General features: G+C 30.9%; 1 protein-coding gene across 10 annotated transcripts in view; it reads left to right on the forward strand.

Moving 5' to 3' along the window:
- The window catches only part of NBEA (neurobeachin), a 743,003-nt gene that overhangs the window by 158,770 nt on the left and 556,559 nt on the right, over positions 1-27,674 (forward strand). For all 10 annotated transcript variants that reach the window (XM_012465562.2, XM_064361756.1, XM_064361759.1 and 7 more), the window contains exons 11-16: positions 8,417-8,525; positions 19,513-19,665; positions 20,827-20,995; positions 26,329-26,408; positions 27,125-27,187; positions 27,273-27,370. In XM_012465562.2, coding sequence (XP_012320985.2) covers positions 8,417-8,525; positions 19,513-19,665; positions 20,827-20,995; positions 26,329-26,408; positions 27,125-27,187; positions 27,273-27,370 — 672 coding nt within the window. The remainder of the gene's footprint in view (positions 1-8,416; positions 8,526-19,512; positions 19,666-20,826; positions 20,996-26,328; positions 26,409-27,124; positions 27,188-27,272; positions 27,371-27,674) is intronic.

Here is a 27,674-nt window from a genome sequence, read left to right on the forward strand (position 1 = left end):
GAAAACTGTGGTAAGCAACTGGATATTGTTTGTTCTTGTGACTCTCCCTAATGTACCCTAAATAATTCCATACTTTAAAAGAAAGGTAACAGGTTTAATATAATTAGGAAAACTCAACATAGGGACTTTGGACAATTGTTGTTTAGGAAAGTGATAAGTCCTTTCAATTTTCTGGTTCTATGATGACAGCCTTGCCAGTTTTTATGGTTGTTGAGCTATTGTGATATAATCCAGTTTCCATGGTTAGCCGTAGACATGTGGATTTGTCAAACTACATGGTCTCGGGGCATCCCAGAGAGCTTCTGCTTAGGAAAATGCAAGGTGGTGTTTTTACTAGAACTTAGTAAGAATTTGGCTTTTCCAGTGTATTCTGGGTCAAGTTTACTGGAGTACTTGATATGAAAGATAAATAAGAATTAGATTTTAGGCTGGAAGGGACTCTGAAATGCATAGCAGTATACAAGTTTTTTTAAAAAATAAGTCTGGTTGTATTAATCAGTGTAAGTTATATGATATCAAATTCACCAGGAAATCTTAGTGGCTTTATACAGTAAAGGTCTATGTAGTATTTATGTGATCAAATATAGTTTCTTCAGCAATCTAAGATTTTGGGTTTCACTATCACATTTTAGAGTAGCTAGTATTCACTAGAGGAGGCAAGGAGAGGGACTAGAGAATTATGTATAGGCTTTTCACTGTTGAAACCCACGAGAGATTTCTGTTACCATTTAGTTGATTTAGTCACATAATTAACTATAATGGGGTTAGGAAATGTCTTCTGTATACACAAGAAGGAATATGACATGGAAATTGTTAATAACCAACATTGTCTGCAGCTTATTTGGTTTCTTAGCTGGTAAAATTAGTGGGTTGCAGTGGTTATTGGTCAGAATTATAGGTTTATTGTGTGAAAGGATGTGATGACTATTGGGATGTGGTGACATAGTAGTATTATACTTGACTTTAACTGAAGTGATGCTCTATGCCAATATCTGGGCATATTGAATAAGTTTATCTAATTAGTATGTTGAGATCAAAATTTCTTTGGGGACCCAGAAGCATTTTTTGAGTCATCTTAGTTTGGAGCTTCATTTAAGTCAGTAAGAATACAAAAAATTTAGTTCCAATTCTGGTTAAGGTAGAGTGAGCACACTCTACCCTGTTTCTCCCACTCAGTGCAAGAATAATACCTTACATGGACAGAATTCATGCAGCTGCTATTTCAGAGCTCTGAAAAGTGAATTAATAGCAGATAGAGTGGGGAAGAAGAGCAGAATTCACAGTGCCTTTGAACTGGAAGTGAGTTCACTATACTTTTTGCCTCTTCATTATCCCCCAACGTGAACCTGGAATTGTGCACCAGGGTGCAGTGACAGACAACTCTGGGAGAAATCCTCTAGTTCTGATACATAGTGCCTTGTTAATTTTTCTTTTCTTCACCTTGTTCTGTCATGTCTCAGCCCTCATGTATTCTTATCACCAGTGGGTGCCTATAGAAGCCAAAACTCTGAGGGAGACTTTTCTTTGATCAGTGGAGCTAGAGTCCTAAGAGGGTGAGACAAACACCATTTTCTTTTTAATCTCCCTGTCTTTCTGTCAGTGGCCCTGGATGTGAACAGACTTGTAGAAGTACATTGCAGAGCAGAGAAACTAAAGCCCTAGTATTTTGACAGGGGAACTGAAAAGAAGAGCCCCAGAACTGAAAATATCAGGGATATCATGGAAAGGGAAGAAAACGAGAAATTAACCCTATAAAATTTTTAAATGAAATGCAGCCCTGACCTGTGCATACATGGATCTAATCCAAATTAGAAGTTGTAGCTGCTGTAATAAGGTAAGAAAAGAAATAAAAGTCATACAGATTATAAAGGAAAAAACAGAATTATCTGTTTTCACGATGACATGATTGTCTATGTGAAAATTCTTAAGGAAATGACTTACACATACATTCTACCACTGGCAAGCCATGTTTGGCATACTAGTGTCACAAGATACAAGGTTCTCAGACAAAAATGATTCATACTTCTCTATATTAACAATGTATTATGTGAAACCAAATTTAAGAATACCATAAACTGTAGCCTCAAAAATTCTACAAACTGAGACACAAATTTAACAAAACATGTATAGGATGTGTGTGCTGAAAACTACATATTTCTTATGATAGCAGTCAAAGACCTAAAGAAGTTTAGGGCTATATCATATTCATGGACTCAACATATAAAGATGTCGTTAAATTGGTAGATAGATTAAACACAATAAGAATTAAAATCCCAGCTGAATATGTTCATCAATATAGACAAGATGATTCTAAAATTTGTTGAATGACAAAGTAACTAGAATAGCTAAACCAGTTTTGGAAAAGAATAAAGTTGGAAGAATTGTTTTTACCTGACTTTAAGACTGATTTTTAACTGTAATAATGAAGACAGTGTGGTATTAGCAAACACATGTATCAGTGGAACAGAATAGAGTCCAGTAGTCCCACACGTATATGGACAATTAATTTTTGGCAAGGTACATAAGTAGTCTAATGGAGGAAGGATACTCATATGCCAAACAAATGAGCCTAGACCTAAACCTAATTTATATGAATCTTAACTCAGAAAACTAAGTTTAAATATAAAACATAAAACAATAAAACTTCTATAGAAAACATAGGAGGATATTTATGTGACTTAGGGTAGGCAAAGCTTTCTTAGTTTTGACAACAAAAGCATAATTTTCTAAAAAAAAGGATAAATTTCATTTTGACTTTGTCTAAGTTAAAAACTTTTGCTATGCTAAAGATGCAATGAAAAGACATGATACAGACTGGAGGAAGATAACAGCAGATCGCTTATTTGACATAGGATTTATGTCAAGAGCAAATAAAGAACTTTTAATCCTTAACAGTAAGACTACAATTCAGTTTTAGAAGTGAACAAAAGAATTGAATAGATACTTTACCAAAGAGGATATAAGAGTGTCAAAATAGTTCATGAAAAGATGTTCAACATGATTAACCAACAGAGAAATGTAAATTAAAACTATGAGATACCATTATACACCTAGTACAATAAAAAATAGCTGTTGTGCTAAATATGGGCAAGGATGTGCAGAACAACTAGAACCTGTTACTGGTGAGACTGCCAAATGGTTCAGCCAGTCTGAAATACGGTTTGGCAGTTTATTATAAAGTTAACCACACACTTATTGTATAGTTTAGCCTTTCTACTCCTGGATATTTATTTATGAGGAATGAGTGAAAATCATGTTCACACAAAAACCTTTATGTGAATGTTTATGTATCCTTATTCACAATTGCTATTCTACAACCCAAATGCCTTCACAGATGAATGGGTATATAAACTGTGGTATAACCACTCATACAGTGGAATACTACTCATCAACTAAAAAGAATGGGCTTGATATATATTCTTATTTGGATGCCTCTCAGGCAATATGCTGAAAAGGGATATTACGAAGGGAGACTCGGAAGATTATAGACTATATGATTCCATCTATGTCACATTCTTGAAAAGTAAAAATATATAGTGATAGAGAAAAGGGATAAGTAATTACTAGAGCCTATGGGTATTGAGAAGGTGTGAATATAAAGCTGAAAAGTGATAGCACACGAGAATTTTTTGGTGTTATGGAAATGGGCTATATTTTGATTTGGTGGTGGTTATACAACTCTGTGTTTCTATTTAACATTCTCAAAATGGTACAACAAATAAAAAAGAGAGAGAGAAAGAAATCTCTTTTTGACCTTGAAGGGTATTAGAGTATGCATAAATAGTTAAGATCATCCATGTGTAATTATGATCTATTTCTAATTTTTCTTACCAATTTAGAAGTTACGTTCTCCTGAGGGGTTAGGAAGTTACATTATTAAATTTCTAAAGCATTCATCTGCCCATATTTACTGTACTGGTAGCTGCCATTTGTAAAATGTACAGGACATTTTCATAAAGGGACTAGGACATTTAGTGTGCTGTAAGGGGTAGTATGTCAGTTGGGGTTAAAATGCAGTACTGTTAGGCTTTGAAAGTTATTTATTTTACTTTTGAATGCTTTTAGTAAATATATGAAAGGAACTATAATAAAGTGGCTGTTTTGATCTCAAACTATATAAATTTTGTTGCATACTATATACTAACATATACTACTATAAGAGGTTTAGAATAAATTTCTTTACATATGGAAATTTTAACATTTTGCTTCTTTCAGAAGACAAATGAACACATTTCAAGCACTTTTTTATAATTTGTTTTTTAACTATATTTGTCAGAAATAAAATAAGCTATAAAAGATAAAATTAAAAATCTCTGACAAGACAAAGGAAGATATAAATGAGTAATAGCCTAACTTTTAATACAGCCTCTAAGGAATGCTCTTAAATATCCATGACAGTGGTAGCAATTCAGTTTAAAAGGCTGCCTTGCCTTTTTATCAGGATGAGAAAGGGTAGAAATTACTGAGAATAGATTTCATGGCTAGGGGAAGACTTAATGATTTCATGTGCTACACTATGTATCCATCTGTCCTTGTATTTTACTGTGTTGCATTTCACAGTTTTTCTTATTCCATTCTGCATTCACTGCCTTTGTAGGCAGTGGTCTTTAAGATCACATCTTCATGAGGGCATTGTCTAAAAGTGACTGCTAAATGTACCTGGAGTTAGAAACATTTGATTTAGTCTTCTCTAATGTTGAACTGTGAAGGAAGTTAAGTCTTATAACTTATTGTGAGTTTTTTTTGAAAATTGTCTTGGATGCAAAATTGTCTTGGGTATGGACTTGATTAATGTACAGTGAAATCAATTATTTCTGCTATTATCACTCTCATTTAGGAAGAGTTTTATAGTGAGAGAAATACTATAGAAACTGTGATGTTATTTTACATAATTTTAATCATCTTTTAAAGTATTTCAGTGCTAAATTAGGCTTAAGCGATGAAACCTTTTGAAAATGTTAAAAGGTTTTTTCCCCTTTACTATATCATAAATCTGATTTGGAACTTAATCTACTTAATGCATTACTTTGCAACATTCTTTTAAAAGGGGAAGAGATTGGATTTTAAGGGGAATCTTTACTTTTTATGTAAGATAGTTTCAGTCTTCTTAATAAAAATATGTTTATTTAAAAAGCCAATCTATCTGTGGTACTTTGCTTTTTCAGTAAAAGCCAAATTGAATAGTCAGTTTATGTCTTCAAGAGAGCTACCTTTGAACAGAACTTAGGATTATATATTCACTCTTAATCATTTTAGTTTTGAATTAGGTGCATCTATGATATATTGAATTCAAAATAATGAAAGTACCTCAAAGATAATAAAACTTTATGGATCAGATTACATAAGTTATCTATATTAGTTATTTAAAAAGATTTAATATAAATTGAAATGGATAAAGTTATAGTAATATGTCAATATCTATATTTAAATTTTAATGGAATATAAATATAAATAATTTTGATTATAAACAAATTATGTTTATACATAGTTAATAAATATTCTTAGGTATTTGTGGGCCACGACTGTTGTGGTATTCTTTATCAATAAAGACCAAAAAGCTCTGGAGAAATAATAAATATGCTAAGTTGTTAGAGGTATATTATTATACTATTTCTTTCATTTTTTCCCATGGTCTAGCCCTTTAAAATCTGATACTTCAAATAAATATTATTTTCTAACTTAAATTGAGCATATAAGAATTACAAGATGGTAATTATTTTTAAGAAAAAACACACAATAGGTTATTAGCATCATTTTCCTTAAAAAGATACAGGATTACAAACTCTTATCCATTCCTGAAGTAGAATTGCTGCTTATAGAACATGTGTTATGCTACTGTCTGTTGAAAAGTTTAGCAATTATATATCATGACATAATCATCAGCATACATTTTGTCTATGAAGTAAAATACTCCTCTGAAAATCTGTTCCTAGGTATTGCTATACTTTTCAAGAGAATGTTCTGTGTTGTGTGTATTAGTTTTGGCTGAACACAGATACTTGCTTTTTGGTTTATCCTATAGTATATATTTAGATCCTCTGCAGATGAACTGATGTGTTCTAGACAGGGAGTGGTATGTAGGAGATATAGGAATGGGCTGAAGTATCCTTTATATTTGCCTTTGTATCTAGGGGAGTTGGAAATAGGCAAGAATGGAGAGAAATTTTGTATGGCAGTACACAGAATTTTGCAAGTTTATTGTGAGCCCTGCAACAATCCGATGCATTTTAGTTACTGGTAAGTTTGTTAAATTATGTTTGAAAATGTACCTCTTCGAAGATGGCCATCTATTTACTATTACGTCCACCATGTCAATTATACCTTATTGTAAAGATTTTTTGTTTTGTTTTGCAAAGTTGTGGTATTGCTATTGCATTGGGTTTTAGGTATAAATTAAAACTAATTTTGTTAGTGAATGCATTTGACATTTCAATTGGTGTCATGGTTAATATTGAAGTGAAATTAACACTTTATGGATAGCAGAGTACCGTGTTAAGATTTTGGAATAATAATGTTAATATTTCTGTTTTTGTAATGGAACTCCACTGTGTTTAGAGGTCTGAATTAACTCATTAGATGTCTGAGAGTGAGTAGTTATTCTGACATAAAAGAATGAGAAAACCCATGTCATGCTTGCAATTTTATATGGTTCTACATAGGACGGTGATTTACTTTAAGAAATACTTTTAGCTTTTTTTCATGTACCATAGGGACCCTTGTGAGGCACTTCTAGTCTTTCTTTTTGGCAGTGCTTATGTTTAGGAATCCATCTTCTCCCTAAATCACTAACTTTGCTGTATGTAAGAATTCTCCGAACAGATTAGGAAATTGTGTAATATCTATGCATAGTTTTCTTTATTCTTTTTAAACATCTAGGCAGATGTGTTATGTGTAATATAGTACTTAGCAATTTGAAGTGGCCTTGACTATTCAATTCATTTAACATGGACTAGATTGCTTAATAGCTGTGCTTCTTTACAGAAAGATTTTTAAAATTCCCAAGAAAGTCCTTGGTAGTCGTATTTTTCTTGTAAGTGTCTGTCTTTGGCTTAAGGACAAAGTAAAAGAATATCATTGATTTGTGATAGTTAACATTTTTTGTGCTTTAAGGATACAGGGTCAGTTAATATAATTGAATTTTAATTTCCTGTAATGAAATACTTTATTTCTAGATACTATATTTTTTCCAGCTGATATCATGTAGTTCATTAAACTATCAATTTTTATAATAATGTTAATTTTGCTATTGGTTCTTGTTATGAGAACACATCTGATTTGAACAAAAGTAGCCACATTATGAGAAAAATGTAATGTCATCCCTATTGAAACTGGAAGAGGTAGAATACTTCAGAAATTAGAATAATTTCAGATTCCTTTTGGGCTCTAACAATTTTCAGGTTTTCCATATTACCAAATTGTCTGAATTATTGTAAGAATTAGTACTTCTGCATTTAAAATATATTTAGAAATTTGTGGTTTTACCCTTTTTTCTGGATATAAATAGGTAATTTAGGGTATATTACAAACATTGTAAATTGATACTATTTTAATTCTTGATAAAATCTGGTATATAGTAATTTATTATGAACTACATTAAGCATGTACAATAAAGGAATATGTATTTCCATTATTCAAAATACTGTATTCATGTATCTGTTGCTGGTTAAAATCACTATGTGTAACTGTGAAGTAACATTATCAAAGCTTAATTCAATGCAATCATTTCTTTTTATTTTGTTTCTTAATTCAAAAGACATATCAAGTGCTTAATCTTTGTCTGACACCTCTTTGTTTGCTTTTATGTATCTGTTTATACATTGTGTAATTGTCAGTTTTCATTTCAATAATACATAAATCATTTCTTTGCTCTCATGAACTTTTCTGAGGGCATACCTGGACATATGCGACATGTTACATATTTCTCTGGATTGTTTTTTAACAAAATGTTTTTGAAGAATAAGTCTAAATGAAAAGTTTATTTAAAAATAGGCTTGTTCTTACAAAGCAATATTTGCATCTATATTTAAAATTCTCTACAATAGCTTGTTATTCAAAAGAATATTATGATATGGTCTTTATTATGGAAAATGATATGTGTATGTTTCTTAGGTTTACTTGAAGCCAGACACATACATATATGTAGAGATAAACTTTGTTTTACTTTGGAATGTAAAAACACTACACAGTTATGATTCAGTTTATTATATTTAATTTGTAAAGGACAACACTAGTTTTCTCATGCTTGTGAGAAAATATATTATTGCATAATATAAGGCATAATAGTCATTATCAGTAAAATAGAGATTAGATTTGAATATAGTTATTATCTTTTGGCATAATAAAATACTGAAATGGAACACTATGTTTATAACAAACATGTGATGATTACATAATGATATCTGTACTTTACATGCAGTGCTACTCTTTTGGCATTCCTGGTTGAACTACTTAAAAGTTCAGTAGCCATGCAAGAACAGATGCTGGGTGGAAAAGGCTTTTTAGTCATTGGCTACTTACTTGAAAAGGTAAGTGATATGTGTTGATGGTTTATTGTGTAGCCTCACGGTTGGACAGCTGACAATCACTAATTATATATTTTCTATAATTTCCCTTTCCATTGACTGTGTAGAGATTATACTGTTTGCTAATTCACAAACATCTTAGATTTAAGTGTAGACATGGAATTAACTGGAAATTAGAAGCGTAATTAAGAAATTTTGAAAGAAATTAAAGTAAAAAAGAAAGTTTTCATCTATATCTATTCAAGCAATAAGTATCATTTCTTTTAAGTTTTTCTATAGTAGTACCCCCTTATTTCTACTTTTACTTTCTAAGGTGTCACTTACCCATGGTCAACTGCAGTCCAAATATATTAAATGGAATAAACAATTTATAACTTTTAAATTGTGTGCTGTACTGAGTAGAGTGATGAAGTATCATGCCATCCCTCTTCATCAAGCCCAAGACATGAATCCTCCCTTTGATCAGCTTTTTCACACTGTACACACTATCTCCCTATTAGTCATTTAGTAGCCATCTCGGTTCTCAGACTGAAAGGTGTATATATCATCCACCAGGGGTCTTGGAACTATTGCCTTGGGATAAGAAGGAACTACTGTAGTTGTTTCTTTGCTATCTTCTCACTTAGCCTTTTTTTTTTTTTTTTTTTTTTTTTTTTTTTTGAGACAGTGCCTCACTCTGTCTCCCAGACTGGAGTGCAGTGGCTCAATCTTGGCTTGCTGCAACGCCCACCTCTCGAGTTCTGTCAAGCAATTCTCCTGCCTCAGCCTCCCTAGTATCTAGGATCACAGGCACGCGCCACCATGCCTGGTTTTGTATTTTTAGTAGAGACAGGGTTTCACCATGTTGGCCAGGCTGGTCTTGAACTCTTGACCTCAAGTGATTCGCCCGCCTCAGCCTCCCAAAGTGCTGGGATTATAGGCATGAACCACCACAACTGGCCATAGATTGTTCCTTGAAAGTCTTTTTTATTAAGATAAAAATCTTAATCTATATTTAGTTTACATGAACTTGTTAGTTTTTGTATGATTTTTAAATTATACTGTCAAAGTTTTTATTTTATAGTAATAGAAACATTATTTTGTGCCTTTTTTTCCCTGCTCTTAATATGACTATTTCAAGTAGTTTTTCTGATCTGTATGTAGTATAAACAATAAAAATTAGATGGGTTTCCTTTTTCCCATTTTGTGTCATTTATGTTGTTTTATGACCTCTTTTGCTTTAGTTACAGCTGTACTTTTATGATAATGAATGCTGAATTTCTGATTATAATCTTATAAGAGTTGTATCGTGTGATTTCCTTTAAAAATTAAAGTGGGGTTTCATGAATAAGCATTTTTTAAATAACATACCTATGTGCTTCAACAGCGCTCTCAGACCTCTTTTTATCGGTTAGTTAACTCTTTAATATTCAGCTGCTCTGAAAATGAAACTATTTGAAAAGTAATAGAGGTGAGATCTCAACTAAGGTATAGACATATATTCCCCTTGGAAAAAAATTGAGAGGATATTTTGAAGTAGTTTTAATTTCACCTCCAATTGTTTTACATTTGAAGTGTTATCAATTGATTAATGGATAAACAAAATGTATGGCATCTATATGTAATTGAACATTTAGTTACAAAAAGAATCAAGTTCTAAAATATGCTTTATTTTGTATATTACATGTATTTATACATACTACATATATATATATATATCTCATGTCTTTTCTTTGAAACAAGTGCTGACCTTTCTTTAAGGATTAATGATTGAAGAGTGGTAAATTGTTAGATTGATCATTGGTAGCATTTCTTTATTGAGATAATTTTTTCTGTAACATTATTAAAAACAAGACTATTTGGCTTATTTTTTTAAATAATAGAATACTCTTTTTCTATATCTAGAGTATTAAGAATCATTTAGAAGATGTATAATAAACTATAGTTAACATGAATTTGATAACATGAAATGCCTTTGTAAGATTACTATGTGTGACAGGATTTTTGTGAAGACTCACCCTTTAAATATGCTATCATCTGTTTACTGAGAATATATCAGAAAAATCTAAAGTAAACCTTTTTTTACTTAAAACTTAGCAAATAATTAGAAATATTTATACAAGCCTTCAAATAAAAAATGTATGTTAATATTTCAAATATTATAATGTCAATTTAGTGGATGCAAAAATATTATTTCGTTGTAGTTTTAATTTGTACTTTTCCTAGATTTTGCATAAGATTAGACATTTTCATATATAATTATTGAAAATTAATCTTTTATCTTCTTTGTTATTCATTTTCTTTATCAATTTTCCCTATGTCTTTTCACGATTCCCACCCCTAGTCAACCCATAATTCAATTTTTGCTTTATGAATTGCTTATTCTGAATATTTCATGTAAATGGAATTATATAATATTTGTCTTTCTGTTTCTGGTCCATTTTGCTTAGCATAATATTTTCAGTGTGTATCCATGTTATAGCATAGTTTAGAATTTTGTTCTTTTTTATGGCTAAATAATATTCCATTAGATGTATATACATTTTGTTTCTCCATCAGTTAATGTACATTTATTTTGTTTCTATCTTTGGCTATTATTAGTAAAGCTGCCATGAGTGTTCATGTACTAGATTATATGTGGATATATGTTTTTATTTTTGTTCAATAGATACCTGGGAGTTGATTTGCTGGGTTCTATATATAACTATTTGAGAAACTACTGATGTTTTTTAAAACAACTGTATCATTTTACCTCCTACCAACCATATTTAAGAGTTCCAAATTTTGCACATCCTTACCAACTCTTGTTTTGTATGTCTTTTTTATTCTGGCCCTCCTAATGGGTGTGAAATGGTGTATCATTTCTTAAATTTGTATTTCTGTGATGACTAGTGATACTGAATATCTTTTCATGTGCTTATTTTCTATTTTCATGTGCTTACTATTTGTTGATATATATTTTTTGAAGAAATGTCTTAAATCTTTTGCCCATTTAAAAATTGTGATATATGTCTTTTATTATTGAGTTGTAGGAGTTTTTTTTTTTTTTTTTTAATCATTCTAGGTACTAGTCCCTTAGTAGATGTATGATTAGCAAATATATTCTTCCATTCTTTGGCTCACATTAATTTGCATTTCCCTGATGACAGTAAAGTTGAGCATATATTTATTGTTCTTTTGGATATCTTTTTTTGTCTCGTCAAACTGTTTGCCAGTTTTCATTTGGGTTGTCTGTCGCTTTGTTACTGATTTGTGGAAATTTTATATATATATATATGATGTGCTTACTTTGTTGGATATACACTGCAAATTATCTCTTCTTCTTTGGCTTGCCTTCTCACTCTCTTAATAGTGATTTTTGATAAACAGAAGTTACTAATTTTAATATAGGTTAAATTTTCAGTTTCTTTTATGACCAGTGCATTTTATACCCATGTATATCCCAAAGGCGTATGATTATTCTGTTTTCTTTTCAGAATTTTGTTTTATCTTTCATATTTAGATCAATAATTTATCTGGAATTGAATTTTATATATAGTATGAGGTATAAAGGTCAAGGTTCTTTTTTTTCCTGATGTATGTCATTTAGCTGGCCCAGTACCATTTTTTGAAAAGATGATTTCTGACTGCATTGCAGTCTAATCTTTGCCATAAATCAGATGACTATTTATGACTGGGATTTTTTTTTTCTTTGAGACAGTACATTGGTATTTTAATTAGCATAGCTTTTTAGTATGGCCTGATATTTAAGAGTATGTCATCTAGCATTACTGCTGTTCTTGAAGATTGCCTTGGCTATTTTTGAGTCTTTTCATTTCCATATATATGAGCTTATCAAATTCCACCAAAAAGCATGAGGATTTTTATTATATTATGTTGACACCTTTCCTATGTTAAATCTTTCAAGTCATATACTTGGTATATTATTTTATATATTTAGATTCGCTTTTGTAGTTTTTTATGTAATAGTTTCTGTCTTTTTTATGGATTTCCAGATATTTGATATTATTTGATACTTTAAAAATTTTAGTTTTTTACACTTAATCTTACCCAAATGTCCAAGAAGCAATTAAAAGTTTTGATTTTTAATTTGTTACTGGTACATAGAATGATAATTGATGTTTTTGTTGAACTTTTATATACCAATCTTTCTATTCCTCTGTTAAATCTAGTCATTTGTAGACTTTTTTCAAAAAAATTTTTGTGAACAATAATAACAGTCGAGAATGACAGTTTTGTTTTTTCTTTCTATTATTTATTTATTTATTTTTACCTTGCCTTCTTGTGCCACCTAAAGACTGCCAATGCAGTGTTGAAGAGAAGTTGTGATAGTAGCCATCTTTGTCTTATTCCTGATCTTATAGGCGATGCTTTTAATACTTAGCCACTAAGTATGATATTTTTTATAGATTAAAAAATACTTTTTGTAGATTTTTTAAATTAAGGAATTACCTGTTTCTAGCTTGCTAAGAGTTTTCTTTATTATAAACAGGATTTTATCAAACACCTTTTCTGCAGTATTTGAGATGATTATGATGTTTCTTCATTTTTCTTAATTTAGTGAATTACATTAATTGTTTTTCAGATGTTAAACCTTCCTTATATTCCTGGACTCTTGTTTACTCCTAAATCTACTCCTTTTCCAACCAGGCTTTCATTCTTACATGTCCTTTAAAATGGCTCGTGTTTGTCACCAGTGGCCTTCATAGTCTGTCTTGTGGTTATTTCTCAGTCCTTATCTTATTTGACCTGTGAATATTTCAGTTGAGCATTCTTTCCTTCTTGAAATGCTTTCTTGCATTGTGTTTTGTGATGGCTTGCATTGTTTTTTTCTTATTCTCTCTCAGTAGTTCTGCTTCATTGTTCTAAATTCTGATGACCGTTCTGTCCCAGTGATTAATCCTGGAAAGCATTTCACTTTTCCATCTACACAATACTTTACTCTAATTGAGATTATCCACTTCTACAGCTTTTATGATCCTGCAATACTGATTACTCTTAATTGTTTCTCCTAGTTTTAGTTCTACTTGGATTTCTATTAATCTTCTTGTCTAAATTATGCAAACTGATTTTTCTCTCAAATTTTTCATCCTTCAGAGTTCTTTATCTTATTTAGTGGTGTTACCATTCAACAAGTAGTTGAAACCAAACATTTAAATCTTTTTCACTCTATTTTTTTTGCACTCTACATCCAAACTCTCAGGTAATGTTGTTGTCTTACTGTCAAAACATATCCAGAATCAATTACCACTCTCTATTTACTTCTCAACTCCTTACTGTGTTTGTTGATATCATCTTAGTTCAAACCATCATCATCTTTCACCATTGGTTACCTACAGTCCATATTTCACTTGCAGTTAGACTAGTTGTCCTAAAATGTGTCAAATCTTACTCAAGTCTTCATCCTTCTTATAATGAAGTTACAAGCTTTATGCCTTACATCATCTCTTACAACTCCTCTTGCTTTCTCTGTTTTAGGCAAAGGGAACTTAAGAACTAAAATGGTAAGCATTTACCCAAGGACTTTTGCATTTACTTCCTCCATTGTTTCTATCACTCTTTCTTCAGATAATCACAGAATTTGATTCTGTGCTGCATTCAGGATTTTGCTTATATGATGCCTTATCTTAGAAATATTCTCCGATCATTCTGAATACAATAGTATCCCTTCTATAACCATCACTATTTACCTACTCTGCAAATTTTTACAGTACCATTCTGGCATGTTTTATATTTTTTACTAATTTTATGCCTCCTTCTGCTAGAATATAGGCCTCATAAGAGCAGGGGCAATATATATATATATATATGTTTTTTTCTCTCCCCTTATTGTTATATCTTCGGCACCTAGAACAGCATTTGGCTTAGAAAATAGTTGTTGAATTGAGTATATGAAAAGTACTTGCCTGCTTGTCTGATTACCAAGAAAAAGTAACTTTTTTTATCTTTCTCAGAGGAATACTCACATTGTGTTATTTTTAAATAATCAGTGGCCAGGTTAGTATTAATAGTATAGGCAATAGAAGTTTCACTTTTAATTTATTAACTAATAACAGGTTACTGGTTAACTGTCACTTAGCTTTTATCTTCTTGTCATAGAAGATATTTAAGGAAGATAGTATAACGAGAGGCCTTTTAAATAATAACAATTTTGTTGTTCTATGCAAAAATTTTAAGGTGTTTTGTTTTGTTTTGCCAAAATACGATATTCTGGAAAACTTAGAGGTTATCCAGTGTATGCAATAGGATATTTTTTTGTGTGGTTAGTAGAAAATTTGATTCAAAGTATCTTAAACCTTAAGAAAATATACTAACAAATGTATCTGAAAGTCTAGTGTTAGATGGCATATCAGTTATATTCTTGGCAGGAAACAGATGGCACTCTCAACCTAGGTTATTGATAAGAGTTTAATGCAAGGATGTTTGAAAAGTTGTAAGCAGAGAGCCTGGCAAGATTTGAAGAGATGAAGGGAATAAGTGTTTAACATAACCTTAAGAGAAAGTTATTGTAGCTATAGGAGAAGGGTACCTGATGGGAGTTTGGTCTTCAAGAAAAGAGTACAGTGTAAGTGTACTGAAGGGGTAAAATCTGGAAAATATATACCCAACTTCATTTTCTTTCTGTCCTTTAATTTCTAGCTAATGTCTCCAATTAGTCAAACCCACTGGAAACTAGTAGGCATGGGAACATCCCAAGCATGAAAATAGAACAGGGAGGTTTGGAAAGGCAGCAAAAGGTTGGTAAGGCAGCAAACAGTAAATTGTGTTTCAGGGCTGGGTTATCTGAGTCTCAATAATGTCATCAGAGACTCAGGTTTTATCCCTATCTCTGCTGTACCAGCTACAGTGTTGATTTTATGCAAAAGTTGATACTGTTTGAGATCACAGGACTGCCAGGGAGAATTGTGCTGTAGACCTTCATATCCGGGTGAAGAAAGAGAGCTCCTTTCTGTCAATTACTGAGCAAGATTCTTCTCTCTATTTTGATTGGTTAGCTTAGGTCTCAGCTGGCCTACCTTTGAACCAACTGTTGCTATGAGAATCCTAAACTTTGATACTGAGTCTCTGAACTAATCCTTGCCTGCCACCTCCCCTATCGCTCCAAATTGAAACCAAACAACAACAAATGATTAATATGGTTGGCTTAGGCTATTTGGAGCACAACCTAAGAGTCCTGAGAGGAGCAGAATGGATAATGGAGTACTTTATAATGTACCACTATAATTACAATAGTTTTACACAGTTTATTGAATTATATAATCATACATGTTATATGTATATGTGTGTGTGTATGTATAATGGTTTCTGCAATAAAAATGAATATTTGTGATAACCTGTTCCATTATGGGCTAATCTAAATTGTTGGAAGAATCTGTCTTTATTGAAGTTTCTTCTTGTAATCTCCAGTGCTCCTATTTGGTTGAGTTAATTCTGGAGTAGATGCTATAATGCAACTGTTTTTTGTAACTTCTCAGATATTATTTCCAAATATGGTTAGTCATGTCACATATAGTACTTCTTAAAAATTATGTATCCTGTCACCACACAAAAGTAATATATAGATCGAATTCCAGAGCTTACATTTTCTAAGAGATTTAAATTGTATTTTCATCTAATGGTTACAGATTTATAACTATAAATTGTCCAAGTATAGATCTCTTTTTAAAATAGCTTTACTTGAGAAAATGAAAACAAATACCAAAATAGAAAAATATTTTAAAACTGTTAATCAAAGGAAACTCATTTAAAAACAGAATTAGAGATCTTTCTTCTTTTCCTAGGCTCTCTTGTGTTTTTTTCTACCTATTCCATTCTAACACTATTTTTGAATTTGACATTAATTTAGTTAAACATTTCCTGAGAAATTAGGGTAATGATAAGGAAGATAAAAGATGAATCAAATAATATCCTTTCTCATATTAGGAAAGAAAGATTTTTTTTTTTTTTTTTTTTTTTTTACTAACAGTAATACAAGGAAGAGGGAATAAGTACTACTAAGAGGTAAAGGTAACATGCTGTTGAAGAGAATGTTCATTTTATACATTTATCTACTATTTATAATCCAGAAAAGCAGGATTTTGAGTAGGTCAATAAAACGATACAATTTTAGAAAAGTATTTTCTAAAGAATAATTTTAGAATGAAAAGCTACTACTCAGTAGGATTAATTGATATGTGAAAACAACAAGTCCATTTTTAGTTTATTTTACTCTCTTTTATTAGTAATATGGGAGTCCTTGTGATGCTTCTGGTATATGTTTTAATAACGTGGTCCATGTTCCAAACTTGTTTCTATATTATGAATTCATCAAGTGGATATATTTATAATAGTTAGCTTGATTTTATAATACAGGTGAATAATCTTTATAAGCACATGATGAGTAATTTTTATGAGCTACAGTCTGGTCGCATAGCATGTTTAGTAACATGATCTGACTGTATTATATTTTAGATTTTTAAATCTAAGAGTAGAATGTGTCAGATCATGCTCTTGAAATCACTACTACTGAATAAAAATAGAATGTATAAGAAGCTTTGTGAAATTATAATTAGTGAAGGAGCTGGCTGAAGTTTTAAATACTATTGATCCCTTATTTTAATTTTATTCCTTTATGAAGAAAATATTTTTAATTTAAAGTACTATATTATTTTCACTGATATTTCTTTAAATATGATTGCCCAGTCTTTACTTTTTTAACTCAAATATTTGTTTTGGTTTTCCTCCTTTATTAACTCAGCTATTTATTTAGATTATTTTTATCATCTATAAAACTTTTATGGAAAATTATATACTAAGGTTTGGTTTGAATTTTGTAGGCTACTGCTTATGTAAGCACCATTGATATTTTTGTCAGACACACAATTATATTAATACTAAACCATTTTAACCTTATCATAATTTGAATCATTTAAATGCCCCCTTCTCAGTAAAACCTGTTAACCATCCTTCTACAAATGTTTTATCTGCTCCATAGTCTTCCATGAACTTAGTAACCTCTAACATGTTACATAGTTTACCTTTTTATTTTATTTACTCTATGTTCCTGACCTATCATCTCTTAGAATATGTTCTGTAAGGCAGAGTTTTTTCTTCAATTTTGTTAGCTGCTCTTTTGACTGTGCCAGGGAGAGTATTTGACTAATAGTGAGTAATCAACATGTATATTTTCTAAATGACTGAAATTCTTGAGCTCTACCTTTAAGGTGAAGGAAATGTATGCAAGGTTGTTACAAACTAGGGGAGAAAGATGGAGAAAGCAGGGGAAGCCTGTGAGTACTATGGGTGAAATTGGCATATGGGAATATTTTGTGGGACTCAACAAAGAGGTTTAGTTTTGGTCCTCACCACTCTTTATTGTCTCCTACTCTAATTTACACATTGTTGTTAGTTATTTGCAATCATTTTAGTTTGTGACCTTTTATGTAGAAGTGTGAAAATTCATGATGTACTTAAGTCAAATTTATTGAGTTGTCCTTATTATGAGCATGAGAAATGTAGCTAAATCATATGGCAGGTAAAATTGGTAAGACAAATTTATCCTTTTTAAACTTTGATTGTCTTAAACTGATATTCAGACTTCAGTCATTGAAGAATAGGAAGAAAGATGTGTTGTGTGATATGTGCTTTACGGTTGAGTGGTAGGTAATTCTTTGCCCTATGACTGGAAAGATAGAGATGACACAAAATAGTATCACTAGATGAGGAAGACAAGGTTTGTGTAGGAAGATACACTTTTTGACATTTGAGTTTGAATTATCAGCTATTAGGAAGAGCATGTTTAATATTATAGCGTTTTAATCTGAAATTGTATTCTAGGATAGCATTGTTGAATTAAAATACACTTCAAGCCTCAGGTGCAATTTAATATTTTTTAGTAAAAAATTTACAGGTGATAGTAATTTTAACAATGTATTTAGCCTAGTATTTTATTTTGATAATCCTCCAAATTTTATCATTTCAACATCTATTCAGTAAGAAAATACAATTAAAAAAAAAATTCTGAGCTGGAAAAACCCAGTGTGTTCATACTTAAAACTTCCTTTTTTTGAGATGAGTTTTGCACTGTAGCCCAGGCTGGAGTGCAATGGTGCGATCTTGGTGCACTGCAACCTCCGCCTCCCAGGTTCAAGCGATTCTCCTGCCTCAGCTTTCTGAGTAGCTGGGATTACAGATGCCTGCCACCATGCCCAGCTAATTTTTTGGATTTTTAGTAGAGATGGGGTTTCACTGTGCTGGCCAGGCTGATGTCAAACTCCCGACCTTGTGATCTGCCCGCCTCGGTCTCCCAAAGTGCTGGGACTACAGGTGTGAGCAACCGTGACCGGCCCAACACATCTCACTTTAAATTGCAACATTTCAACAGTTCAGTTGCCACATGGGGCTTCTGGCTACTGTATGGGATGGTGCAGCTTTAAGGTTTGGTTTCAATTTGGAGAGTTTGTTGTTTAAATACTATTGGTAATAGGTACATGGTGATAGCAGTTGAAAATTCTTGGAGTACTCAGCATAGATAGGGTGCTATATGAAGCTGAGGAAGCATAATATATCATCCAGTGATAGACTATTTATGGAGAAGAGAAGGCAAAGGAAATAATATTTTAAGCATTATTTTATATATTTACATACTTTAAATACTATTTTAAACAATATCACTATTTTAATTTCTATGTCTAGGTTCTCATCTGTCAATTTCTACAAAAATGAAATTAAGTTATTCTTATTTATAAAATTTCATTTCTTTAGCTTTACTTAATAATAGCATTATTTAACTTGAATTATTTATCTGTAATTGTCTTAGAAAGGGCTTCAGATAAGATGTCACTCAAAAAAATAGATAAAAGTTTAGATCTCTTAAGAAGATTATATTTTAATAGCAAAGAAAATAGAAATGTTTATTTCATATTTATTAGGGATAGCATATGAAAAATTTATGTGGGCTTATGCTAAGTCAGAAGTTATACAATTTGATATTCTGGATATTTCAAGCTAAACTTTCTGTTTGCTTTCTTAGTCTTCAAGAGTTCATATAACTAGAGCTGTCTTGGAGCAATTTTTATCTTTTGCAAAATACCTTGATGGTTTATCTCACGGAGCACCTTTGCTGAAGCAGCTTTGTGATCACATTTTATTTAACCCAGCCATCTGGATACATACACCTGCAAAGGTATGAATTTTATACCCAATTAGTTTGTTTTAGTGTAATTTTGTACATTATAATTGCTGGATCTAAAGTACCAGTGGAAAACATTTGAACATTTTAGCTTACATTATAGTTAATCTGCTGCAGTTGTATTAGGCAGTATCAGGAGATCAAAATATTTATAAGTAGTAAAATAAATGAAACTATAGGTAAAAAATAATCTTTGTGTAACACTGCATTCAAACATCTTTAGATGTGATACATACCTTACCAATGAAGAGAATTTGCTATGCCAGTTTTTGAAAGACTAGGGAAAGAGAACAGATAACTAATTTTATCATGACTATGATCATTTTGCTGGAAAATTGCTTTCATTTTGAGGGCAGAATTTGTATCATGACATGTAAATAATATTTAAAAATAAATATATGAAAGAAATATTTTTCCAGATAACAGAAAATTCTTATTATTTTGTATACCAGGATTTAGTCCTAGTAGAAATCAGTAATGAGGGATATTTTGATTTTGAGCTATCTTTTACAGTTTAAAAATATCTCACTGAGTTAGGTAATGTTTAAGTTTTCATTTTTATTATGGTTCATCTTATTAATTATTGGCTAAGCCCAAATCTGAATTTTGAGAACTCTTTTAAGCACGATGTCTGACTTGTCATCTCTATGCACACGTGGTTAGATTGTGAAAGTCAACTATATATTATGGCCATAGGTAAGGAGAATTTGAAATTACATGAACTTTTAGGATATATGACAAAAATATATGCTTTTTCTGATATGCTTTAGCTGACTGATGTTAGTTCTGTTGCTATGAAGGAATTTATACACTGAAAGCTACTGAAATGTACTTTGTTTAAGAGCTTTAGTTGACTTAAAATATTTTAATCTTTTTATCAGATTAATTTCAATAAATTATTAAATAATTTAAAAATCAATTGCCACTATTAGACTACCTTTATTATGTTTATTAGAAAATGTTAATTGCAGATTATATATTTTTTAAAAATAAATAATACTGAAGAAGAAAGTTACTATTTTTATCCTCATAATTAATGGTCATTTCTTGGCCTTTACTAATTTGCATTTAAATTAAAACTGTATGTATATTTATAATATAAGCACATGAAGCATTTTACATTTACTTTAATGGTCTATTAATATTCTGTATTAGGTTCAACTTTCCCTATATACGTATTTGTCTGCTGAATTTATTGGAACTGCTACCATCTACACCACCATACGCAGAGTAGGAACGGTATTACAGCTAATGCACACCTTAAAATATTACTACTGGGTTATTAATCCTGCTGACAGTAGTGGGATTACACCTAAAGGATTAGGTATGTACAACACTTCCACTGTGTTTACATTTGCCCATGATTATTTTGTATTCTGAGTACTGTTACAGTGAGCAATGTGCATGGCTATGAAGTCACTGAAATGTTTTCTTTCTTATGTAGCAGACTGGCATATTGAAAGTTGTTTGTGGTAAGGAACTTTAATGCTTTTCAGTATTAAATTATTTTGGAATAAAGTCAGGTAAAAATCAACAATAGTGTTTATTTTAGCCTATCTGCTTTTTTTTTATTTAGGGAGATACATTCATAATATTAAAAATGGATAAATTATATTGGTTATATCAGGTGTGTTCTAGTACATCAGTTGCTTTCAACATTTTTAGATTGTTATATTTCTTCATATTTTATTCCAAGTTTATCTTTTGTTCCGACTGTAGTGGAAACTAATTTAATTCTTCACTGTGTTTTCTTTCTTGTTTTAAAAATATAGCCAGTTTTTAAATTATACAATAAATATAGAAAATAAAATAATACAGAAGAAAAAATATGCTTATGACCCCAAGAATAATTACTAATATGATTTTGGCATGTTTTCTTCCAGTGTTTCTCATTGCATACATATATAAAAATATTTAAACTTTTAAAATATAGAATCGAAATTTTTCTCAATTTTTCTATCTTATTCTTTCCTCAGCTCAATTTAGTAATGTAAGAGGCTGTACCATTTACATTGTTTCTAAAGTTTTGATTCTGTAAATAATAGGATTCTCTCATTCATATCTGTGTTTACCTCCATCTTTTATTTGTTTAAAATTACTGAGAAAGGGGCTAATGACAAATATTATAAATTTTTTTCAGGAATATCATATTATTTTACAGTTTTACCAGTAGTGTGTTAGAATACTTCCTTTAGCATGCTCACAATAACATTGAATATTACAGTTTTATAATCCCTTTGATAAGGAAAAATAGCATTTTGCTATGTTAATATTTCTATAAGCTTTTATGTCTTTTTGTTTTGTTCATGGGGCTTTAGAACTTATTTATATTCAAATTTGTTATTTGTCTTATTTGTTCTTCCATTGCTTTTAAGTTGGTAATTCCTAAAATTTATTGGATTTTCCTGCCAAGCACTCTACGTGTTAATTTGTTTAATAATATATATAATGTAATTATAGATAGACATATTCATATACATACATAAGACTGCATCTATATATAACTTTGGTTTTAGCATCATACTCATTTTAAAGATTAGGAAGCTGAAAGTTGGTACAAACTGAACAGCACCCAAATTTGAATCATACCTATCTGACTCAGAGACCTCGTTCTTAAATGCTACATTATGATAAAGTTTTCTCTAGTCTAAAAAATCATATATTCACACATAATAATTTCTATTTTAAAATATTAATTTCTAATTTACAAAAAAGTTACAATGTTGTAAACATTACGCAAAGAATTCTCGTATGTCTCTCACTAGATTCTCAAAATTTTATGTCTTACCACTTAGGCTTTACTATTCTCTCATGCTTTCTTTTTATGTGTATATAAACACACCTACAGATACATATACGTATTTTTTTCTGAATCAATTAAGATATTATGTCTTCTCATCTCTAAATATTATGTATTTCCTGGAAGGTAAAGGCACTTTGTTAAATAACCAGAGGATACCCATTAATATTAGGAAGTTAGCATTGATACAATACTATCATCTAATTCAAAGACCCCATTCAAATTTCACTAATTACACCAATAATGTCCTTTCTAGGAAAAAAGAAATATCTCTTGCCCTAAGTCTGTTGAGGATCATATGTTGTGCTTAGTTTCCTTGTAGAATGTTTTTTTTTTTTTTTTTTTAACTATTTTCTTGTCTTTCAGAACCTTGAACATTTTTGAAGAATACAGACCAGTTATTTTTTCAAATGCCTTAAAATTTGAATTTTCTGATTGTTCATGATGATTCAGGTTTTTCATTTTTGCAAGAAATAACATAGAGGTCATACTGTGTCTGTCTCCTTGTATGCTGTCAAGGACATGCATGATGTTGGATTGTCCTTTTACAAGTGATGTTATGTTTAAATATTTGATTAAGATACTATCTTCCAGGTTTCTTCATTATAAAATTATTTATTTTCTTTTGTAATTAATAAGTATTTTGTGGAGAAATACATTTAAACTATATAAATATCCTGTTCTTCAACAAAGTTTCACCTGCTTGTTTTATTTAATTGATGATTCTTGCTAGAAATTATCTTTATTGTGATGACTGACAAATGATGATGTTTTCTAAGACTTTTATTAAGTTAACATATCTACTGTAGGGAAGAACTTGTTTTACTCTACTCTCTATCTATCTATCTATCTATCTATCCTTCTCTTATATCAGTATGGACTCATGTATTCAATGTGTTATATCAACAGTTAGCATACTTTATTTGTGAAACACCAGATAATATTTTAGGCTTAGGGAGCCATAAGTTCTCTGTTGCACCTAGTCAGCTCTGGCATTGTATTGCAGAAATAACCACAGACAGTATGTAAATGAATAGGTGTGGCTTGTTCTAGTGAAACTTACAAAAACAAGTGGCCTGATGGATTTAGCTCTAGGGCTGTGATTTGTCTGTCTCCTGGGTTGTATCATTATTTTGATGCTCAAGATTTGGCCAGTAGGACCCTTCACATGGATTCTTGGGCCTTCAAGATAAATGCCCATAACTTTTTGATGCTTTCTTACTTTCTGAAACAAGATGTTTTTGACTTGTCTTATACTTTCCGTATCCCAGCCCTGAAATTAGCCATTTTTCCAAGAAGACCTGGTTTGCTTGGTGGATATAGTTTTTAGAAACTAAGATCTGGATGTGAGATGTGCTTCTTGCTTTTTGAATGTCACTGCTTCTACGGACTCTTAGTGGACAGATCTAGGAAATGATGTTTATATTTATGTGTATAGGTATATCTCAACTGATTTATCTATATTAAAACCGTGAGTTTACAGCACTACCTTCAATTCCAGTCCAAAGCCACATGACTCAACCTAGCCTCAAACTCTTTAAATTTGCAGCTTTCTTCTTAAATAGTGAGAAATCTAGCTCCTATTATCTTCAATATATTAATATATTTTCTTATTGTACTTTATAAAACCAGTATTTTGGTACACACACCATAACCTTCTCAGCTTTGGCATTGCTAGTCATCTCTTACCCTACCCTCAGATCAGACTCTGAATGGTCCTTGTTGTCTCCTCAGTGCCAGTTGTTTCTTTGGTACTGGCCATCCTTCTGAGCTCTACTGTCCCCTTGGCCCTGACCCTGAAAGTCCTTCCAGACTCACTTGCCTCTTTGGCTCTGTAAGACCCTGGGTATCGCCAGGGTGTCTGCTCCCTTCTTGCCTCTGAGGCCTCACTGGCTCCAGCTACGTCAAAGAGAGGGAAGGGATGAGAACCAGTACATATATTTTAAATGAAAGTGGCAGGGAAGTGGAACAAGCGTTATTTTTCTTTATCGTTTATGTTATTATTTTACTTTAACATTTTAATACTTAGAAATGAATTTTGTTATGTAATGGAATATAAGGTTCTGACTTAAAGTGTATAGTTTTCGAAATGACAGCATTTTTCAATACCATTTTAAATGAATGATTTCTTTTAAGGACACTCTAAAGATAATTTGCACTACACTAGCTTTCTTAGAACTATTCATGTGTAGGCACTCACCTTGAGAAGCAGGATATTTTTGCTTTGACTATGACTTAACACTTTTGTCTCTTAAATTGTTATTAAGTGTGGTTAACTGTAAAAACATTGAGATATATTAAAAATATTATAGTACAAGTAATACATGTTCATGATAGCAAGTGAAATAATACAAAGGTTTATGAATAAAAATTTAACACTCTCCCAGGTAGCCAATGTTAACAGCCGTGTATATCCTTCTACTGCTTTTTCTTCTTTGCTCATACAAACATGAGCTTACCATGCATACACATAGGTGTTTCAAAGCTTTATTTTGAATATATCATGAATACAAAATGGTATAATTACATATATCAATGGAAATATAAATATATTATAAATACAAATATAAAGTGAACCTTATTTAAACATCACTAAGCTTAAAAAATAGAACATTACCAATGAGCCTGATATTCTTGTGCGTGGTCTTATCTCTTTACTATTCTCTGTCATAGAAATAACCCCAACTCAAATTTTATGTAATTTTTTTTTTCTTTACTTGGGTGCTTATTGTTTTTTACTATGCTTTACTCTTTTGCTATTTATATATGTATTCTTGATTTATTGTTTAGATTCTGTATTTTACATACATAACATTATTTCGGGATTTGTTTTTTCATTCAATTTTATATTTGTTAGATAAATCTGTTTGTATCTTATTTTGCAGAACTGGATTTATATCATACACAAAGCACACAAATATGTATATGTTTCTTTGCAACATGCTGTTTGTGTTGTGCAATATACAATAATTACTGCTAACATTTGAGTGCTTATGATAAAAATGGGCCTGGTACTGGCCTAATTCCTTTACATATGTTGATCCATTTAATCCTCACAAGACACCCTATGACAAAGCAGTATTATTCTTACACTAACAGTAAAGAAGAAAACTATCCTAAGGCACTGAGATGTTATAAAACTTGACCAATTTTATTAAGTGGTGGCAGAAATAGAAAAAAGAATAAAGAGATTATTACTAAGACAGTATCTATCTGTGGGTGAATGGAGTGGGGATGTGATCAGGAAGGGGAATGTGGCACAGAGCTAAGGTCTGGAGCATGGTGAGGGCTCTGGCATGCAGGGCAGGATGGGGCCACAACCAATTGTTAGATACTCAGGAATTTTATGAGCTGTTTGTTAGACTATTGGCAGCTTGAACTTGAAATCAGTCATGGTGGGATTATTAATATGACAGAAATTGGAAATATGTAAATGCTCAAAATCAGGACCTCATCCCTCCACTCTGCAGATAATTCATTTACCAGCATACCAATGGTTGGTGGGTTTTCCCTGTCAGGCTACTGTCAGTGTTCAATTTCTTGACTAAAGAAGTGTTTATATAGGTGTTCATTTTATAATAAATCATTAAGTTATTTATGTATGTTTTATTATAACTTTTTTAAAAGTTATTTTTCCCCCTATATCATTAAATAAATAATTTGAAATTGCCAAAAATTTGAAAGTTAACTTTTGGATACTCTGATATTATTGAAATTTTATAGCATTAATACTAATAAGTATTGTAATTTCAATAAATATAATTATTCAAGAATGCCATAGTATCCCAACATCATTACGTTAAGCTTGTTTAATATCTTGTATTTTTTCTTTGTACTTTTTTTCTGTTTTGTTCTAGATGGTCCCCGGCCATCACAAAAAGAAATTATATCACTGAGGGCATTTATGCTACTTTTTCTGAAACAGCTCATACTAAAGGTAAAATAATTTTATATAATTTAGAATTACAGTGTGTTAGATGGAAAGGAATTTCTGGCATAGTTTAGAATTACTGTTGTTAAACTAGTAGTAGCTACCTTTAATTCATAAATTCCTTTCAAAATTCTGCACATCTTAGTATTAACTTTTATTGAACTTAACTTCTGGTTAAATGCTCTCTGAAATTTTCTCTGTTAAGGGATGTGACAGAAATGGATAAGGAACATATGAATAAGAATTGAACCATTCTTATAATACTTGACCATTATTCTAGAAAATGGTCTATGTGCTAGTTTAAGAATTACATAATTTATTTTATTGTAGTAAGATTTTTTAAATATTAAGATAAAAAAAGTGAAAATAAATGTAAGTTGTGAGATAGTACACAAAAATTGATACTGTATAGTCTTGCATTTATATTATTTTAAGGAAAGAGTTGAGTGATTAGAAAATAGTCATAAGAATACTTAGATGGTCAAAATATGTTAACTTTTTATAATGAATGTCATCAAGTATTAATGACTTAAAAATTGATATTATTTTCTAAATATTTACTTAACTTGAAATAACCTAGTCTATAAATTGTGAAATGTGTGAGGATTTTAATTTAAATATCACTACATTAAACTTACTCTTATTTTCTTTTAAAATTTTTTGATGCTTTTTAAAATTAAAATTGTAATTTTAGATGTAATAAAATATTTTTTAAAAATTAGGATCGAGGGGTCAAGGAAGATGAACTTCAGAGTATATTGAACTATCTACTTACAATGCATGAGGTAGGGCATATTATGGGTCTTTTAATTATTTAAGCCAATCTTTAGAGTAAAATTTTAACTAAATCAGTTTTGGTGATTTATGCAGGATGAAAATATTCATGATGTGCTACAGTTATTGGTGGCTTTAATGTCAGAACACCCAGCCTCAATGATACCAGCATTTGATCAAAGAAATGGAATAAGGTATGATTATAATATTAGTATTACTATTAGACTTTAATGGAGCACAGTTGTTCCTCCTAGAATAACTTCAATTCTGAATATTTGAATAAATATAGCAAAATTATACACATAAGAAAGTATAAAAGGGGAATGCTGCTATTGATTCTCTAATAGGAAACTGACGAAATGTATAAACATTGGTCTCTGGAATCAAGAAGAGTGATTAAATTGTTTTTGCTATAGTAAGGGCATTACAAATTGTGATAGAGCATTTTTTTTTTTTTTTTTTGCAAGAAGACACGAAAAAGCAAGGTATGTTTTAGTA

This window comes from Aotus nancymaae, unplaced genomic scaffold (assembly GCF_030222135.1).
Source record: "Aotus nancymaae isolate 86718 unplaced genomic scaffold, 86718_ANA_hifiasm-v0.15.2.pri h1tg000043l, whole genome shotgun sequence".
In the NCBI taxonomy this organism is placed as follows: Eukaryota; Metazoa; Chordata; class Mammalia; order Primates; family Aotidae; genus Aotus; species Aotus nancymaae.